Source organism: Hyaena hyaena, unplaced genomic scaffold (genome assembly GCF_003009895.1).
Source record: "Hyaena hyaena isolate Hyena2069 unplaced genomic scaffold, ASM300989v1 scaffold_318, whole genome shotgun sequence".
NCBI lineage: Eukaryota > Metazoa > Chordata > Mammalia > Carnivora > Hyaenidae > Hyaena > Hyaena hyaena.
Genome location: NW_024080949.1, coordinates 872,457 through 893,537, shown reverse-complemented (window position 1 = coordinate 893,537; position 21,081 = coordinate 872,457). Strand labels below are relative to the sequence as shown.

Genomic DNA, 21,081 nt, shown 5'->3' with positions numbered 1-21,081 from the left:
ATGCCCGAGAGCTGGGGTTCCTGCCTTGTTGGTAGCAATTCAAGTTCTTTTTAGATTTCCTAAGTGCCACATAGAGTAGTCCACCCACATGTGAGTTTTCTGTGTTACAAGAAGAAAGGTAGTTCAGTAAATATTTATTGACAGAAACAGAAGTGAGTATTTAGAAAGACTCCGTTAACTGGAGATAATAAGGAAATGTAACCTATAATTCAGAGCAAGGGGAGAATCTGAAGTTCATGACTGCGCTTTTCTATCATTTTTCCCCTGCCAGTTACAGGCAGCTATTGTCACAAATTGTTAAATTAACCTGGAATCTGTTCAATTTTAACCAAGGGATGCAAATACGATGCATCAGTTGAATACACGACAAATTAAAACAATTTTGTCGCAAATTTAGACGAGCAAGAGTTACCTTATCCAATCTTTGAAAATACCTTTTCGTTTTAAGGATCAGAATATTTCCCCCCGACACATCTAGAAAGATTTTGGTCCAATTTTATTCGACACGTACTTAGTGGGAACCCATGAGATGTATAATACTATAAAATATGAATAGTTTCCAGAGAAGAAGAGAGGCCCTCTTTTTTGCAACCCAGCAGGGCAGAAAGGATTAAATTCTTATAAAGGATGAACAAATGTATTAGAAAAGATACTGTATAATCAAGTTCAGAAAAGTGAAAAAAGTTTAGCAAGCTTTCACAGAAATGAACTGCAGTTCTAATAATAAAACTTACATTTTTATAGCACTGAATAGTTTCTGAAGCGCTTTTACAGACTTGATCTCATTGTTTCACATGGACCCTGCAAGGCTGGCAGGAATTGGATAAGTAGTTCCTTTTAAAACATGTTTGAGAATGCAGAGTATTTAGACTAAAGAATGCCTTTTTAAGACTAAAATGAAAGGATGTGGAGGAGAATATAGAGCAAAGGTTTGGGTTCCGGTATTAACCAGCTTTGTCGGCTATGACATATCATGGGATGTCTTTGTAACATGAAGGGTTGGACTTCTGGACCGGGAGAACTAAAATCTTCTGAAGTGATGCGTGGTAACGACTTAAACAGGCCATCTAACCCAAAGAGAAACCTTACGCATGGTCGCACACTGGCTACTAAGTAACAAATTATTAAGAATAATTAAATAGAATCTTTTAAAGAATGACTGTTGAAGTGTATAGTTAAGAATATCAAAATATTCAGTAATTCAATGCAATAAAGCACACGGACATATTCAGCTGTTTTAAAAGATTTAGCAGCTGTACCGTTGGCTGATTTATGCTTGGGGCACCTTGCTACACAGCCTTGGCTGCAGGCCCTGATCAGATTTTTTAGATACAGACTAAGACCTGAGGCTCAGCCAGCTGGATTGCAAAGGCAAGGCTCTAAAAACAACCAGGCAAAAAATACGATAGCAACAGCGTAAGGCAATTACTGCTATTGTGAAAGAAAAACAAAGTTTGTGCAATGTTGGTAAGTGACTAGCGGCATCTCTATGTCTGGAGGATCGTATCAGCTAATTACCTGGTTTCTTCCAGCGTTCTCTGCATTTGATCTCCAAATCAAGAAAAATAACCCAAAACCAGGCTTCAGAAGTTACTTTGGACCTTTGCTACCCAACAAGATGGAGTGATAAGGGCCACATTCACCCTCTGTTCTGAAATACTCAAACATGGACGAAATGTATGTATGGATGGAGTGTCAGACAGTGGACATTAAGCAAGGAGGGACAGTCCCTGAGAGAGGGAAAACCTATGAGGTGAGCCCCAGGACTGTCCTAGCTCATTGCCTTGAGGGAGTCTCTAGTTCACAGCGTGGGGAAGAACCCAGGGGGGTCCTGGCAGACTCCCTGAGTTGAGAAGGTGGAACTGAGGGTCCTGGAGGACTACGTTCCCTAGAGTGCAGAAGAAAGAAACCCAAAGAGCAGAGAGTTCCACAGAGAGAACCTGGGAGATTTGGAGAGGGTCTCCCTCTAGTCTTGTGCTGCGTCCTGATTAGCACATGTGCGCAGAAGCTACTGGCGTCTGGGAAACAATCACCAGGAGGGATCAGAGATAATAGGGTCCTGCAGTGATATGGTAGGAAGGAGCGTCTGTTCCTTACACGTCATACTGGAAACTTCACTACTCACAGGGCATTAAGTAGAGCACAGAGAAGGGTCTTGCCTCACCAGTCGGGGATAATGAGCCAGTCTAATCCCACCTAATTTCAAAAGACTCCAAAGGATCAAACAAAAGCAGAGAGTTTGGAAATGGAGAACTGGAAATACATTGTTGACAGGGTCTCATACCATATGTGAAGTGGTCTAAAACCACTTGAAGGTACACTGTGATAAGTTAAAGATGTACCTATACCATAAACCATGACGCAATCACTAAGATAATAAACTAAAGAGTTACAGCTAATATGCCAACACAGAAGATAAAATGAATCCATTAATTCCCATTACTCTAAAGAAGACAGTAAAAGAGTAACAAGCAAAGAACCGATGGGATGAGGCACAAACAGTTTGATGAGAGGTTTACACCCAACCGTATCAATAATCACATTAAATGTACACAGTGTAAATATCCCCCAAATAAGAGAAATCATCAGACTGGGTTTCAAGAAAGCAAAATCCAATTATATGCTGCCTACAAGAAATGTACATTCAATACAAAGACACAAACAGGCTTAAAATAAAAGGATGAAAAAAGTTATACCATGCCAGCAGTAATCCTAAGAAAGCTGGAACGGCTACAGCATTAGCCACTGGGGGAACGCAGATTAAAAACACAGTGAGATACCACCCCATAGTCATTTAAATGGCTAAAATTTTAAAAATTGACCACAGTCGAATTTTAGAGATGATATGAAGGGACTGGAACTCTCATACACTGCTGGTGGGAATGTAAAATCGTCCAACAACTTTGGACAACAGTCTGGCATTTTCTTAGTAAGTTAAACACATGCCTGCCATATAATCTATCTCTCTCCTAGGCATTTACTCGCAAGAAATGAAAACAGAGTCCTTTCAAAGAACTGTACATGAATGTTCATACTAGCATTATCTATATAGTCCCACACTGGAAACAACCCAAAAATCCATTAAAAGGTGAATGAATAAACAAATTTGAGTGTTTCCATATGATGGAATACTGCTCAGCAATCAACAGGCATAAATTATTGGTACAGGTAACAACATGGATGAATCTCAAGATAATTACGGTGACTGAAAGAAATGAGAACCAAAAGAGTATACATCTCATCTGTATAAAACTAGAAACTGCAAATTCATCTACATTAATAGAAAGTAGATCAGTGGTCGCTTGGAGGCACGGGGTGTGTGGGAGGGAGACATTACCAAGGGGCATGAAGAGATTTGGGGGGGTATGGATGTATTCACCATTTTGAATGGTGATGGTTTTTCAGGAATATACATATATCAGACTTATCATTTTGTACACTGTAAATATGGATGTGTTAATTATATCTCAGGAAAGCTGTTATCAAAAAAGGTACAAAAACACTAATACCCAAGGATAGACCTATCCTCATGTTCTTGGCTATTACTCACAATAGCCAAGACATGGAAACAATCTAAATGTCCACTTACAGATGAATGAATAAAGAAAATCTGGTACACATTCACACACACAGAGAAATATTATTTAGCCATAAAAACTATGAAACTTTGTCATTTGTGACAACAGGGATGAACCTTACGCTAAGTGAAAGAAGTCAGACAGAGAAGAACAAATACCATATAATCTCCTATGTGTAATCTAAAAAGAAAAAAAAAACTTGTAGATACAGAAAACAGACTGGTAGCTGCCACAGGTGGGGAGTGGGTGTGTGTGTGAAATGGATGAAGGGGGTTCAAAAGGTACAAACTTCCAGTTATGAAATAAGTGAGTCATAAGGATGTAACGTACACTGTGGTGACCACAGTTAATAATACTGTATTTATTTCTGAAACTTGCTTTAAGAGTGGATCTTAAAGGTTCTCATAAGAGCAAACATTTGTGACTAGGTATGGTGATGAATGTTAACTAGGATTAATTATTTCACAATATATACAAATAGCAAATCATTACTATGTACACTTGAAAGGAATATAATGTTATATGTCAGTTATACCTCAATAAAAAAAAGGGGGGGGAGAAAGAGAAGCTATTTTATCTCATTTTCCTCCATTAAGTATATCCCATATTGCTCAGAGCACAATGATCATTAATTGCTGATGAAAGTCTAGGATATGAGTGATTCCTGTTCACTATAAAGTAAAAGAGAACTTAATTTTTGGTCAATTATTTTTCTTTTTGGAATCTTGGGAAAATTATTTAAGCATTGGTTAGCTTTACGAATCTACAGATCTAGACATGAATACTGTTTATCCAGAAATGATAGTTATGTTTCCTAATTTTTTCACTGTGGCCTAACTTTCCTTTTTTTTTTTTTTTGAGTTTTTAATAATATTTTCACTTAATTTCATGCATTCAGCAATTCGAGAAACATTTGTTGAAAGCCTACCATGTAAGGACACTGCCAAGTGAGCGGACCTGAGCTGAGCTGCCACGGGGCGGGGGGGGGGGGGGGGGGGGTAGGGGGTGATGGACTTTCAGTAAGTAAGTCAGCAAACACACCTATAGCTACACATTTTCTTAAGTGCCGAGAATAATTCAAACAGGATCCTCTCTGTGATAAGAGTGATAAGACATCTCCTTCCCATGTGACTTAATTATATGTTAGCTCTGCACTCCATTACTTCGAATGATTCCTAGTTCTTAAGTTTGCATAGTAGAATTTTACTACTCTGTTTACTGTTAGTCACAAGCGTTAGGCCATTTAAAATAAAAGCTGCAGATAAATAGAAAAGCCACCTAGTTACCTTGCCTTCATTCTTGAGGCTTTGGCTGAAAGGCCACTTTCTCTGGGAAGTCTTCCTGGTGAGCCTTCCCTAGCTCCCCCCCCTCACCCCCACCCACCACCCCCAGGTCCCTGCATTTTCTCTCATTACACCTACCACAAACTGTAATTATTATATGAAGGGGTTTTCTTTATTAATGTGTGTCTTCCCAAGAAACTATAATCTCCATGAGGGCAGGGAAGTATCTGGTCTTGCCACAACTGCACCCCTATTATCTAACACAGAGTCCAGCAGAGGGTAGACGCCAGAAAAGTATTTACTGAATGGAAAATATTTATGTAGTGAAGGAGTATTTCTGCTCACTTCAGCAAGAGTTTGGTAATTAAGCCTTCCTGGTCCTGTGGAGGAGAGATTCTCATTTTTACTTTGTGAATGATTCAGGCTATGGATTAACTTCTTCCTGTGACTCTGGTCTGAGATTCATATAATTATCCTACTTTAAATATGCATTTCCTCAACTCTTGATGTAGGTGATTCCTAATAAATGTGAGGGGGAAGTTAGGCCATTTGTTGAAAGGGCTGAATTGCAAATAAAGAGGAAATACGGTCCTGGGAATCTAGCTTTCCATCAGAGATGTGGCCTTGTATAGTAGGTAGTTCTGACAGATTCTCCAGCCAGATGGCCTGGGTTCAAATCCCCACTCGCTCACCAGCAATGTGAACTCAGGCAAGCCACGAAACCTTATGGTTCCTAATTTTCCTCATCTATAAAATGAGGATAAAAATAGTATCTAGTTCCTAGGGTGATTCTGAGTACATGTAAAAGGGCTCAGGAAAGGGAATGGCATGCAGCAGGTGCTACGTAAGTGCTCATCATTAATTTCAGTAATACACAATTCTCACTAAAATCAAGTCTTCTCAGATCTATATTGTGCAACTTCATTGGCCAAATAAAGTATAGTCCTGTGTCAAAAGCGTATTTCTAATACGACAATCGCTTTCTAATCTGTTCCATTTTTCATCTTATATACCTACCTTTGAAATCAATGAATATGTTAATCGAGGCAAGAATCTCTATCCGGACGACAATTATTTAAGGACCTTCAAGAATGTATAAAAGTAAAGACAAACCATAGTGACTTAGAATTCACTCTGTGGTACTGACCTTTAAACACAGCATTTCTGAATTTCATAAGCTAGTTTCTTACAGAGTTACTTGCGGAGCAGGCTTTCACATTCGGCTTTTCATATGGCCTGAAAGGGGGTTATTTCTAGAGGAATGTGCTGGGCAGGAGGAGAGGGGGAGTCTTCGGGGTGGAAGTGTGAGAACAGCAGCCCTTTGAATGCTGTGCGTGACGTAGCATGGGAAATGCGAGCAGCTGCGGGCCAAGTGTTTCACACGCAGCGGGGCAGTGGGAAAAGCAAAGAGGAAAACAACCCGGGCAAACAAACGCGCCGGCAGGGGCGGGGGGCGGAGCCTGGCTGGCGGAGGAGAGAGGTCAGGCTGCAGAGAGCCGGGCACTTCAAAGAATGAAGAATAAAGCAGGCGAAAAGTAGAGGGAAGGGCAAATGTCAGCCGCGGAAGAAGAAAGAGGGAAAGGAAAACAAGGGCATAATGGCAATTTTAAACACTCTTAATTATATGCCCATTTCTTTTATTTTTTTTTTAAATTTTTAAAATTTATTTATTTCTAGGAGAGAGAGAGAGAGAGAGAGAGAGAGAGAGAGCGTGAGCAGGGGAGAGTCAGAGAGAGAGGGAGATACAGACTTTGAAATAGGCTCCAGCCTCTGAGCTGGCAGTCAGCACAGAGCCCGACGCGGGGCTCGAACCCACGAACCGCGAGATCATGACCTAAGCGAAAGTCGGACCACCCTTGAGCCTCAATTATATGCCCATTTCTAAAGAGGGATTGGAGATCCCAAGAAAGGAAAAGCAATACGTGAATCCCTAAAGTTGCTGTTTAAACACACTTAACAGGGATACATGACGTTTTTTTCCTCCACACACTTCAAGGGTTGTATGGATCACCACAGCAGCGACTAGCTTCAGAGCTAGCAAAAAGAATTCCTGGTGAAAACAAATCTAGAATTGAGTACCTAGAGATCAAGCAATCAGATAACCTAACTTGACGAAGATTCTGGTTCACGTTATAAAATATCAGAAGACATGAATATGCCTTTCATTCTCTTCAACTAATAAATAATTCTTTGACTTCTACTGGCTGCATTCCCATCTTGTACCCCCATAGGATTTTTTTGATCACACTCCCTCCGTCATTCGCTTTTCTCCCTCTGGTCCCACACATGGCAATGCCCTTCTTTGAAAACAGAGAATGTCCTTGAAAACTAGCCTGTTCTTTGGTGTGAGGAGGAGGGATTCTGGTACATCTGGGGCACCTTACTTTCAAGGTTATCCAGGCAATTTCAGTATCATTCTTCTTGAATTAAGCACATTTAGCTGCAAAAACATTGGAAGCCACACCGAATGAGGGAAATGTCCCTAAGGTTCACAGGACACTTTGAGCTCAGTGTATTCTAAGGACTCTAATTTTTTTTTTAAGTTTATTTATTTGAGACAGAGAGAGAGAGTCCCAAGCAGGCTCTGCACTGAGTGCACAGCCGGACACGGGGCTCAATCTCATAAACCGCAGAGACCATGACCTGAGCCAAAATTAAGAGCCCTATGTTTAACCAACTGAGCCACCTAGACGCCCCAATCCTGGGCTTTTTAGAGTCACACATTCCTCATTCTTTCAAATCTTTAAAGGGAGTAGTTCACTTCCTTCTCTTTTTTTTTTTTTTAAACAGAAATGAGGCTAAGCATAAATGACTGTTTTCTCCTCACTGAAAAGATGTTTTCCTACTATTTAATTGGCCTTTGGGGCGCCTGGGTGGCTTAGTCGGTTAAGCGTCCGACTTTCGCTTAGGTCATGATCTCGCGGTTCATGGGTTCGAGCCCCGCGTCGGGCTCTGTGCTGACTGCCAGCTCAGAGCCTGGAGCCTGTTTCAGTCTGTGACTCTCTCTCTCTCTGACCCTCCCCTGCTCACACTGTCTCTCTCTCTCTCTCCTAGAAATAAATAAAACATTAAAAAAAAATTTAATTGGCCTTTTTCTCATGGGTCATTCTATTCCTAACAGCAACAATCCCTGCTGTGACCTAACCTTCTCTAAAACAAACACATTCGTTCCTCTTTGTTCTTCTCATTTCCTTTACTTTAACCTTTCTAAAAACTCCTGCCAGGGGGTGCGCCTGACTCGGTGTTACAGTTGAAGCCTTTTTATTTACAGTTTAGAATGTGTTCAGGTAGGGTTTCCTACACCGCAACAGTATTTTTGGAAAGTGGGTTCCAGTCTTTTCAAGCCCGTGGATCCCTTATGAACATTCCAAGAATCAGAGGATCCCTACCTGAGAGAAGTACTACTTGTACCTCGACAGCTTCTCCCAGGACCTTGATAGAAAGAATCACAGGTTGCACCCAACACCTAACTCAATCTCCTGGGGCTCTGGAGGGGCCGGGAGGGTGTTTTAACAAGCTTTGCAGCTGAATCTTATCTATGCTACATCTGTGCGAGTCACAGCTCGGCTTGCAGCTAGCCAATAGAAACATAATGACAGCTGCCTGTGTCATTTTCAGTTTTCTGGTAGACACACGAAAAAAGTAAAAAGAAACAAACACTGTCAGTTGTTTTACCTGAAGCAACAACTTTGTCCACTTTCAAGAAAAATACTCAAATATGAAGTCGTTAGAAAAGAAGTGGGGGAATCAATTCTAATGACGTATTTTCCTTCACCCAATACATAAAAATATTATCTCAACATGTAAGCAACATAAAAATATTTTAGTTTTGCTATGGACTCTCTGACACCCGTTATGTATACTAACTTACATATCTCAAATTTATTCAGAGGAATCTACTAGAATTTTCCCTTCACCGTCCTCTTTGTGCCCTGGGAGACAAGGGCTTGGGTCTCCACGTTGCTGTGGCACTGGAACGTTCTCATACAGAACCGTGTGCGGGGCCTTAGGCCTATTTTCCACAGTATGACTCTAAACTTCTCAGAGTCTTATAGAAGACACTATTTTAAAGTGGACTGTGCCTGGCAAGTGCCTAATGTAGGTCAGTGCTTCTCAGAGTGTGGGCCCTGGATCGGCAGCATCAGCCTCGCTGGGAGCTGCTTGGAAATGCAGAACGCAGGCCCCAGCACAGACTTACTGAATCAGAGACTCTGGTAGTGGGGCCCCGTGATCTGTGTTGTAAGAAGACCTTAGGCGATTCTGATGCGGATCAACATTTGAGAACTACTGCTGTAGGAAAATGCATGTCCTTTGAGAATGGCCTCAGTCTCCTCATTTTCTCCTGGGTTCTGTGGTCTAACCACAGGCAGAATCATTTCAGGTGCATTTAAAGAAACAGCCAGGAGCGTCTGAGTGGCTCAGTTGGTTAAGTGTCTGACTCTTGATTTCGACTTAGGTCATGGTCTCAAGGTTCGTGAGATGGAGCTTCATGTTAGACTCTGCACTAACAGCATGGAGCCTGCTTAGGATTCTCCCTTTCTCTCTCTGCCTCTCTCTCTCAAAATAAATAAATAAACTTAAAAAAAAAAAAAACAGCCAAAAAAGGGCAATGCTAAGAAGACATTGGTAGAACCAATCCTTGGAAAAACTACAGGGATGGAAGTCAGATGTCCCCTCCTCATCCTCAGTAAAAGGTCCACATTATTTGTCAGAGCAGATGGCGTGGCTCACCTAGGATCCCTGCCTAGAAGGGGCCCCATAATGTGTAATGCTTAGTACATCATCCTTAAAAATAAGAGTATGAAGAAAATGTTTAAAATCTGTCAACACATTTAAAGGCTCCAATCCCATGCTCGATGACAAGGACAAACGTACATATATGTAGATAGAAGCCTGCTTTGGAAACCTATCTCACCAAAGTAAAGACCATAAGCTGCTCAGCTGCGATTTTTAATTCTTCAATGAAAACTCTTGTTCAACTTCTAAAAAACAAAGCCATGCAACTATTTCTGTTGGTTAGCTAATTAGGGTCCCATCTCCTTCCACAAATCTTACTAGTTTTATTATGTAGACCAGATTCTTAGTCAGAAATTATTGAAGGCTTTGCAAGTCAGATACCTGGAAAGGTAGCACTTTTATAGTATTAGTGCTGCAATAGCCTATTTTTTGGTTTGTAACATGGAGAAAGGGAGAAAGGATGGGCCATTATGGAAGTCATAAAAGAAAATCCATCTATAAATTTTTTCCTAAGACAGTAAAGGGGATTTGGATCAGTATGTCCTTGGACCAGATAGGACAATTACAGTGTGTACTAGGTACATAGTTGACAGAGTAAAAGAAGGAAAGAATGAAAGAAGGAATGGAGTGTGCAGAAGATGAGGGTCTAGATCTTTCTGGTAGATAGTTAACACAGAGGTAAAGATGGAGTATGTCTGCCTGACTTTGGGAGAATCTTAGGAAACCTTTAAAAATGTACATAATTCGGGGCGCCTGGGTGGCTTAGTCGGTTAAGCGTCCGACTTTCGCTTAGGTCATGATCTCACGGTTCGTGGGTTCGGGCCCCGCGTCAGGCTCTGTGCTGACTGCCAGCTCAGAGCCTGGAGCCTGTTTCAGTCTGTGTCTCCCTCTCTCTCTGACCCTCCCCTGCTCACGCTGTCTCTCTCTCTCTCTCTCTCTCTCTCCTAGAAATAAAAAGAACATTAAAAAAAAACCGTACATAATTCACGAGACTGTCCTTAAACATACAGAGACTGTCATACCTGGAAATGTCTTCATATTCGATATTTTTCAAGGGATTGCATTCCATACATCCTACAGTCAACAAAGCATGTGCTCTTTATATTAAAGTCTATTTGCAGCTTCTGTTGCTCTCCCTGGGTTTACTCATAATGTGAAGAGATGGTAAGAACATTGCTGAGCAGTACTTCCCTAGAGCAGAATATTCTCTATAGTACTTGTGCTTGGTGAGGGAAGAGCCTGACTCCATCATTAAACATGTATGCAGTGCTTCAAAATTAGAAAACCTTATCATCAGTTTAATTTTCTTCCCATGTGGTTTTGATACTCAAGTCTATGGGATCAAATATTATCATTGGTTCGGCTTTATGAGCTACTTCATTAAAATCACTTTTGGCTGATTTTAGTACAGTTGCTGAACGCTAAAGACAAGGAAGAATATAATGTTTTAACATTTTATATTTGGAACTACAGGTGTGAATTTTAAGGGGTACACTCAGAGGGCCTCATTAAGCCACTGGTTTGTAAAAGGGAGATTTCAAAGTTAATATCCTCGAGAATCATTCGAAAAAGAGGATAAGCATGGAAAAAGTGAGGTTTTTCATGTCTGTGGTGCCCAACCCAGCTTTGAAGTATGACTGTGTTAAGTTCAAACTACATAGAACTTTGAGAAGAAGAAACAAAAAGGTCAGAGGAGGGTCACAGTTCAGAAGATCTGATTCACACCTTGACCAACACAAGCCTGTGACTGTGATTGTGTCAGTTATTATTTCGATGTCTCAGTTTCCTTACTTGTAAAAGGTAATAGTGATAATGTGTAATCCTTATAATGCTCTGAGGATTAAATGAGATAATGTCCATGAAAACTCCTTGTAACTACAAGGAATGACGGTTTCCTATGCCCCAAACGCATGTCACATGGTCTAGTACACACATCCCTACCAATGTGTCTCCTCTGAGGGAGAAAATAGGATCTCATTCCCACCGAGTTTCAAACAGGGAGACCAATGCCTCTGAACTTCTATTTGCGTATTCCAAATAAATTCAGAGCTCTCTATACACTGTATTTCAGTGTATAGATAAACCATGGCTGTCTCTTACATTCTGCTATGGTTGTCGTATCTACGTGGCTTATCTGTTTCTATCAGTTTGACTGATATTACACACAGCTAAAAAAAAAAAACCACAACAGCACGGCTTTCTTTTAGAATAGAAATTAATGGGTTGTGTAACTAGATCCAGGATATTCTGGTGTCAAGTAGATAGAGCCTGGTACTATGTAACTCTATGTGTTCTATTACACTATTTTGCCCAAATTTAAGACTCATTTTCTTAGGTTTATATGTGCCTCCCCATCACTCTTACTCTATATTTCTCGTGTTTTCTTTGTCTTTGTAGACAAAGAAGCAGAGATGAACAGGTACTTTTTTTTTTTATCATGATTTCATAACTGACATAGCATTGTAAGTGACTAAATTCTTCATTTTTATAGAAATATAATGTTATAATGATGATGGGCTCAAACTTCCCTCCACAGAAGTTGGGGGATCCTTTAGTCCGATACATTACTCTAACTGTAAAATGTTGTCGATAGGACATAGGCCTTGCTCTTCCAGTAATGGGGATGAAATTATTTGATGTGAACCTCATTTCTTGGCTTTGTTTCCTTTCTGAACGAGGACTTACACTGACAATAGAGCAGAGTGGTTAGGATTATGGTCAAAGAAAAACACGGACTCAGTTACATGCAACCCCAAACCTTGGATTTATCAGCTTTCTGCTGAAAACACTTTTTAAGCATATCCTTAAGGTCAGGTCCAAAAATAGTGACATGTGAAGTTTGCCACAATAAGAGCATGTACCGCAAACTTGTCGAACGGTTTAGTATGAGGAGGCTGTGTATACATGGGTTTAGGGATGACGGGTTTAAAAGTTGAAACGAAAGAAGGAGAAACACAATTCTAACAAGTCACATCTATAGTATGAATAGAGGAAGCAACTGTAATAATTCTAAACTAACTTTTTGCCATATGTGTATCTCCCCCAGATAGCCAGATACAGAATCACTGGATGGAGCTGGATATGACCTGAGACCAAATGGACTGTCTCGTTTTACAAACGAAGGAATAAAAGCTGAGAGCAGGTAAATGGCTTTAGCAGGACAACATAGTAAAAGAATAGCCGAGTGTCAGTGTGAAGTCAGGCCTTCTACTATTCACTACAGTCCACCTGTTACTACACTACTCCAGCTCTTTCATGTACTGCCTTATATTTATAACCAAGCCCTTAACGCATTTTAAAGAACAAGTGAAAATTAAGCTATTGATATTTTCTCATACTTTAGCTCTAAAATAAGAGTGTGACAATGGATCACTTAACACTGATTTTTAAAACCACTCCCTATCAGTCATAGTCTTTTGACCTCATTTGTACACTTACATGTCAGGATCACAAATCTCATTACTACATTCTGAAAGCAAATGCAGCGTTTGGTTCTCTAAAAAAACTTTTAAGATCCAGCTCAGGAATGCTTGAATGGAACAAATATGGCCGCTGGTTTTCCTTGGACATTTATTATTTCCTTATCTATGCTTAAAGTGAAAAACATATTAAGATGAAATTGATAAGGTCTTAGTAGTACTCAGCCACTATGAAACTAACAGACACAGAAAGGCATGTAATCGTGTAACTATACTGCCTTGCTTTGGTCAATGCCACTTATAACAATCTATCATACAAATATTTCCAAACTATCCATCACAACAAGAACTAAATTATATGAGATCTCAAGAGGTCTTGGATTTGGAACTTGCTTTTATTAGAGGTCTAGAAATTCTTTAACAGGACTTTCAATCACACCCCTAAATGGGCTGCCAATACAAAAAGTTATCTGCTTTATCATTTTTTTCTTATTGAAACATTGAAAGCAAATATTTTTAAACCCAGTTTCCTCTCTGTCCTCAGAAGCAGACTCTCTGCATCCTATGAAACTGGCAAAGAAGAGAAAACAATTCTCTAATTCTATGGTTAAATCAGTTTTCGGGCTTGGGGTATGAAACAGTGTCCTTCGCATAGGGAACATAGAGATACTTGACCTTTTTAGAGTTCTTACTATGAGCCAGGTACTGAACTAACAACTCTACAACAGCTTGTTTAATATTACAGCAAGCAAGATAGAGATGAGGAAAATGATAATCAGAGAGGACAGGTGACTTCAAAATCACTCAGTAAGTTTGATTCCAAAGCCTGTGTGCTGCAATAATAATAATCATAACTGCAATAACACCGACAGCTAGAATTTATGTAGCATTTAGTATGTAACCAGTCCTGTTCCAAGCACTTTCCACATATTTTGACTTACTCATCCTAATAATAAGACTGGTATTTTAGAAACATTTAATATCTTCATTTTCTTCAGATGGAAGACTGAAGCACAGAAGGGTCTCAAGGGACCACAGCTAGTAAATGTGACCTTGAGCACGCTTGTAGTCCCTGTTTTTATAATGCAAACCTATAAAAAACCTGCGTGTGTAGGTTTGAGATAGAATGATCTTTTTAAAAGGATTCTAGGATATGTCTTACCGTTGACTGGTGCTTAAATTAGGATTCCAAAGGTACAGATGCTTAAAGAATCTAAGCAATAATAGCATAAAGTAATTGTATGGCAGTAACTAAGTCCTTCTATCATGATTCAGCATTATTTTCCCTGTTTATTGCAAGGTATAGGAAAGTCTAACTTTAACCTATTCACAAAAATTATAATTAATAGGTTTTAAAACATTACACAAGAACTTATTACAGAATATAAACTATCCTACATTCACGAAATATTATCGTGAACACCACAAGAAGAAATTACGTTCGTTGTTCCTTACAAACGAGCTTTATCCGTATACTGTCTCACTGTAATAAGGAACTGTCAGGCTCGTAATGTGCCTACCTGCAGAAGCTTCCATCTGGTGTTCAGGTCTTCCAGAGTGCTGAGGTTATATGGTGACAGCTGAATGCCCAACGTAGTGAGTTGGCGAGCAAGGTCATTGACATAGCTGACATTCTCTTTCAGAGGTGTAATTTCTCCTCGAAGCACCTGTAGGAAAGAGTCAAGGGCAAGGCGGAAAATGAGAACACTAAAAGCCAAGAAACAGACACATGTGAACTACAAGATAATCTTGTTCTGTTTGGGTGCAGTGTCCGTGACGCTTGCTCTATCATAGTGGTATTACCACCCTGATCATTTGTGAATGATCACCCTAATATGTATTGAGCATTTCATAGGTGCCTAATCCTGTGATGAGCTCAGTCTGCATTATCCAGTTTTATTCCTACAAAATAACCCTATGAGACTGGTAGTTAGAGAACTCTCACTTTACACATGAGAAAACAACTTGCAGAGGTTATATCTTGTCCAAGGTTCCATGGGTCAAAATTGAGGAGCCTGGGACATGCATCCAGGTTTGCTTGCCTCCCGGGTACATATTTCTAACTATTATACGCCTCTCCAAAAAGATTCTGGACTGGACAGTAATGGGAAAAATATATTGCTAGATTCTAAATTCTACTCATCTCCCACCAGAAGTGGATCCTTTTTTAACAATAAAAAGGTATACTCAGTCATAGAATATTACATTCATATTTTGCACCAACTGCATAATAAATAGATTCATTTAGAGATTAGGGTATTTTGTCAAGCCCTAAGAATGACTTCCTGGTCCCCTGGTATTTTAGTCCTTGTAGCAATGACTTAGGAAGGCTCCCACGGGGCTTCTCAGCTGTCTCTGAAGCACTAGCATGGGATTCTCTGATGCAATGCATCATGGCAATCTGGTGAGTAGAAGAACCCTATGCAGATAGGGGGAGGAGGATGTTACCATGCATCATAGCTCCCCTATTGAGAAGACATTTATGGATCTTTAACATGATGCATGATGTCCAAATGTTCCAATGAGCAATTTCTAAGGGACAAATTCCCTCACTTAGAACGGTTTGTGTAATGTAATGTCTGTGCACAAGGACAACATCACTGACTCGGTTCTGTGTGCTGCTTTGATTTGCTTGATCTGGGCTGGTGTTATTTCTCTGGTTCCCTACGTTGATAAAACCACTGTTTACACCGACCTCATCTATAACCCTCCAAATTTCCTCCCACTCCAAATACAAGGAGCCAGGAGGTACGTTCTAAATAAGGATGGCACTGCCCTGTCAAACTGTCAAATCAACTTGAATGTCTCACCACTAAAATGTGGTTTGTCTGGAGTATAAGATGCTTCTCTAGTTCTTAGATAATACAACTATGTGATAATAACTCTATCGAACTTAATGTTTTTAAAAAAGCGGTCATTAAAAATTTTATGTTAAAGAATCATGGGGTTTCTTTTGGGAGAGATGAAAATGTTCTGCAAGGAGACGGTGGTGCTGGTGGCACAATCCTGTGAATATATTACATACCACTGGATGGTACACTTTAAAAGAGTGAATTTTTTAATGTTTATTTATTTATTTTTGAGAGAAAGGGAGCAAGTGTGTGTATGAGTTGGGGGGGGGGGCAGAGAGAGAGAGAGAGAGAGAGAGAGAGAGAGAATCCCAATCAGGCTCCGAGCTGTCAGCACAGAGCCTGGTGTGGGGCTCGAACCTATGAATTGTGAGATCAGGACCTGAGCCGAGACCAAGAGTTGGACACTTAACTGACTGAGCCACCCAGGTGCCCCAAGAGTGAATTAAGACAAATAAATATAAATATAAATTTTTATAATATAAATTTTTATAATATATATTTTTATAAATATATATTATAAAAATTAAAATATTTTATAATATATATTACATAATATAAATATATATTACATATTATATATATATATATGTGCCCCTAAAGGCCACATTTATGGCTTGTGAATTACATAAAAAATAAAAATAAAGGAAAACAAGACAAATCCTTCTATCTGAGCACACATATGCAAAAAATCCTATTTTATGCATTGATCTTTATTCAACTTTGTGTGAGTGGAATGTCATAGGACTCAGTCTGAAACTGAGTAAGTTTTTATAGGGAATGACAGTAAATATTATTATCCCATTGCCTTATAAATAAATATACAGATTAAAAGAATCCTATGGCAGGAGGTAAAAATCTATCAATGTAAATTCGTATCTCTAAAAGGAAATGATCCGTAATTACCTTGTTTTGTGTAATTAAAGGTTAGAAAACAGATTTCTTAAATATCAATGGAGAAGCCTGGACAAGGGCAATGATTACAAAATGGAACCATTCTCTTCCGGATAATAACGTGTGTTTCTAGCAACCGTAAGTAAGTATCGTATGAGTGGGAACTGTAAACGGGAGACCTCGGCAGAAAAGGCAGGACAGCCTGGCAGAATCCGACAAACGTGCGGATTAACCCGGTATGCTAATCATCTGCCTTCACCAGTGTGGCTCTCAGCCATTAAGTTGAGCATCTGTCTCAGTTCGGCACATGTAGGTTTCAGCTCCCTTTGGATGACATAATGTACGTGTTCAAATGCCTTTTAGTGCAAGAGTTTGATTTTCACTTCCTCCCCCCAAAGTCAACACAGATTTTAATCCTGCATTGGTGTTTTGGAGGATGAAGGGGATTAAAAATGAAGTTCCAATATGCAGGATTAATCACAACACTCACTCTCCTCCTCTGCTTCTCTCTCTCTTTCTCCCTCCTCTCTATCCCCCACCCCCCCACCCCTGTCATAGGATCATACAGCTTCTTTTTGTTGTCGTTGTTCCTATCTAGCAATTACAGTAGTTCTCTTAACTGATCTCCACTTAAGACTCACCAGAGTAGTCAGTCTTCATTCCCTGCGAAACACAGTGACTGAGACCTCTAACTAACGGCCTCTAAATAAAATGTTAGAGCTATCTGTGAGCCCGCACAGCCTTCAGCTCTCATTAGTTGACTTGTCAGTTGTGGGTATGTTCTCGAATCTGTTTTTGCCAGTTAGCATTGCAATTACATAATTTAATTAAAGATTTCACAACCCAAAGAAGTTTAAGTCTAAAAGAAAATAAGTCATTATTTCTATGAAAACCAGGTTGAAAGGTGCTTAAAAAAAGAAAAAGTAAACGCTGTTGAATTAGGCATAGATACGGTGATTGTAAAATGTGAGGAAAATAATGTGAAGAATTTAGAAGGGTTCTCTATACAGATGCCTTCCATGTGTCCCGATGGACTCTGTCTACATTAAAGAACCTGGAACTGGAAATCAAAGTCTTCATCATCAATGTGATTTATGGAGAAATCTAATCAGCGAACCTACACTTAAAGAAGAGACCTTCACACGACACTAAAATACTGGAGACTATTTTAAGATTGAATAAAAATGTTTAAGACATACTTTTTATGATTCTCTGAGTTAACTGACTTTTTCAGTGAACTGTTGAACTCCAGGTTTTGAGTCAAAATAGAGGAAATAAATTTTACTACTGCTACTTTACTACCACTGTTAACTGCTACTAGTATCATCATTAACTAAGGGGCGGGGAAAGGCATGTGCCTAGTTTAATCTGGATTACATTTCCGGTAGGATAAGTGGAAGCTTTGATTGGGGGTGGGGAGGTCACCTGGTCAAGTGATAATTTGATGTGAACTTTGACTCTGGGGAGATATCACCATGGGCCTGATAGAAGAACTGGAGCCAGTTAGAAATCATCATGAGGGCACACGAGAATGGAAGAAAGAAGGTAACTTGGTGGCAGAAAAGAGGAAGACAAAAACGAGGTAGGAGAGTGTCCAAGTCAGTCTCCACGTTGGCATCTGCCCTAGGTTCTAGTGGTAGTGCAATACCACTCAAGGATGGCTCACCACTGTAGACTGTCGGAGCCTAGAAGCATACCTATCAAGAAGGATGGCCCCCCTAAACAATGTCACAGGTGTACTATGTAAAAGATGAATATGGGTACAGTGCCATTTAAGTGGATATAACATTGTGTTTGACTATCTTTCCAATGTTAGAGCTTTTAATATCGCACATATAAATATATGTTCAAATTATCAAACAGTGCACATAAAATGTCAAAAAGTACAGCTAACTTGGAACAATATCCTGTGCTATTTAAATACTACCAGAATTTCATTAGATTTTATTCTAGTTTGGAAGCAGTGAGTGAGAAAACATTGAAGGGAGCCATTATACTGTGGGTTTTCTTTGAATCACTTAAACATCTGGAATATGTTCTCCATGAAAGAGCAAACCAAGTCTAATTTTATTATGACTAGCTTCATGCCGGCAGAATTTTCACTTCATTAAATGTTGTCTGATTATAGATATAAAAGTACTGATTTAGAATGATATATAAGTCTGATATGTCAAGCTTTTCTTCTTTTTATGAAATTAAATTGGCTGTCAGATCGTTGCCTATCCTTATGTAGTTAAAGATTTGTTTAAATTTAGATTTAGAACTTTAGTCATCATCCACATTGCAACAAAAGACAGGGATTATCTTTGAACAAGGGAACATCATTTTGGAGGGAGAATGTTTGACTTGGTGGTTAAGAGACTGGTCTCCTTCGAGGGCCTCTAGTTCCTCTATGAAGTATGAAGCAACAGACCTGGCATAAAATCAGTGCTCAACAAATACTTCTTGAATGAAAACATGAATTCAGGGTGAGTGGGAACATTTGAATTAGTTGTGGCAGAGACGGGGAGGGAAGTCGACATCAGCAACTAGTGAGGTTGCCAGACAGTGTAGAGGGCCCACGTGAGGCCGAGGAGCAACGTTTTTTTTGAAATCTTCAACCCATGTGCCCTATTTTCTCTTTCTCCAATGGTCTTCTTTGCCAGCATGGGGAAAACAGCTGATTCAGGTTTGGGGTCCTGTTAGGTGGTGTCTCCTTGTCAGGGGCAAAGGAGTTTACCTTTTAGCTGGAATGTGACTCAAAAACCATGGAATGCAAACTGGTTTAGGAGGGACGTGAAGCAAGATGACACTTGTAGATGGAGAGAAAGCAGGAGAGTCAGCGGTGGAGGGCCAGGGCAATCCAAGAAAGGCCACAGCTGACAAAAAGAGGAGGGGACTCTGGGATGTATAGATTAGCAGTGCCATCCAGGAGTTTATGTATAAATTGCATGACGTGATCTCTCTCTCTCTCTCACACACACACACACACACACACACACACACACACACACACACAGAGTGTTTTATTCATATTTTATTGGTACTACTGATAATCTGAATGACTTCCCTTTTTGGGGATATTAAACATTTTTCCTGAAATCTTAATTCAGGGAAGTCCTATGTTACATACCAGAAATTCACATTAGTCAGAGTCTGATCATGAAAAGTCATTCTAAGGCTATTATACATTGTGCAGAGAAGTGTACATTTACAAATGCTCCTTAAAAAATGAAGTAGTCATTGGGGCACCTGGGCGGCTTCGTCGGTTAAGCATCTGACTTTGGCTCAGGTCATGATCTCACAGTTCGTGAGTTCGAGCCCCACATCGGGCTCTGTTCTGATAGGTCATAGCCTGGAGCCTGCTTCAGATTCTTGCGACTGTCTCTCTCTGCCCCTCCCCTGCTCACATGCTGTCTCTATCCCTCTCAAAAATAAACATTAAAATTTTTTTACAAAAACCAAGTAGTGACTAACTGCATTTCTCTCTATAATGCAACCCTATAAAACAAATATTTGAGAACCCAACCCCCTGGAAAACAGTCTAAAAAGAGGAGGCATTAGGGAAAGGCCCAGGATCTTTTACGTGGAGTTAGTAGGAAGAAGGTGGGGAGGAAGAAATGGAAATCAGGTCCTACAAATTTAGGTCTTGAGTACTGTTACTCCAACTCCAACACGTGGCTCAGGGACGGCCTCGGAAAAACCAGTCACCCAAGATTTGGGGGCAGGTACAGCCCAGCTGTATTTTGCCACGTTTGCATTTCTGGATGGGTACCTTCTCCTGACGGCAGTGGGTGCCCGCCACTGGGGTCAAGAGAGGCTAGAACCACATCGCGCTTTGCTCAGAGGACCAGGGGCCTGCTGGGGCTTCTAAAATAAATTCCTGGCGGACACGAGCTACTCAAATGTCATTGCACCAACAACAAAGAAACACAAGAGGAGGTGTAGGCAAGCCTTTCATGAAGGGTATCAGGCTTGGAGACTTCCACTGTTAACTTAATTCTTGGCTCCTTCTGCCCGTTGATGCGCTGTCTGGTGCGGCGCCCAGGACGGACGTGCGGCATGGGCCTCAGGTACCTCCTGCTTTCGGCTCATTTCCTTTACCCTTGGATTTCGGGTGTCAGATACTTTTTTTTTTTTTCTTCAGGAGGATTCTTATGTGTATTCTCATTTCTAACATTACGAGGCCATCCCATAGGTCTCCAACAAAATGAGAGCCTTTTTGTACTATTAATCCCTTGATTTCTGCCAAATGCTGAGAGGAGTGTGTGGAGCTAAGATGGGGGTAGTCCGCACACCGACCGAGTCCATCCGCCTGCCTTTCCTATCACTTTTGCCTCTG

The 21,081-nt window shown here is 40.2% G+C and overlaps 1 protein-coding gene across 4 annotated transcripts in view; it reads right to left on the bottom strand.

Moving 5' to 3' along the window:
• DMD (dystrophin) overlaps nt 1-21,081 on the bottom strand; it is a 634,325-nt gene that overhangs the window by 302,341 nt on the left and 310,903 nt on the right. For all 4 annotated transcript variants that reach the window (XM_039248767.1, XM_039248768.1, XM_039248770.1 and 1 more), the window contains exon 10: nt 14,538-14,684. In XM_039248767.1, the coding sequence (XP_039104698.1) occupies nt 14,538-14,684 (147 nt within the window). The remainder of the gene's footprint in view (nt 1-14,537; nt 14,685-21,081) is intronic.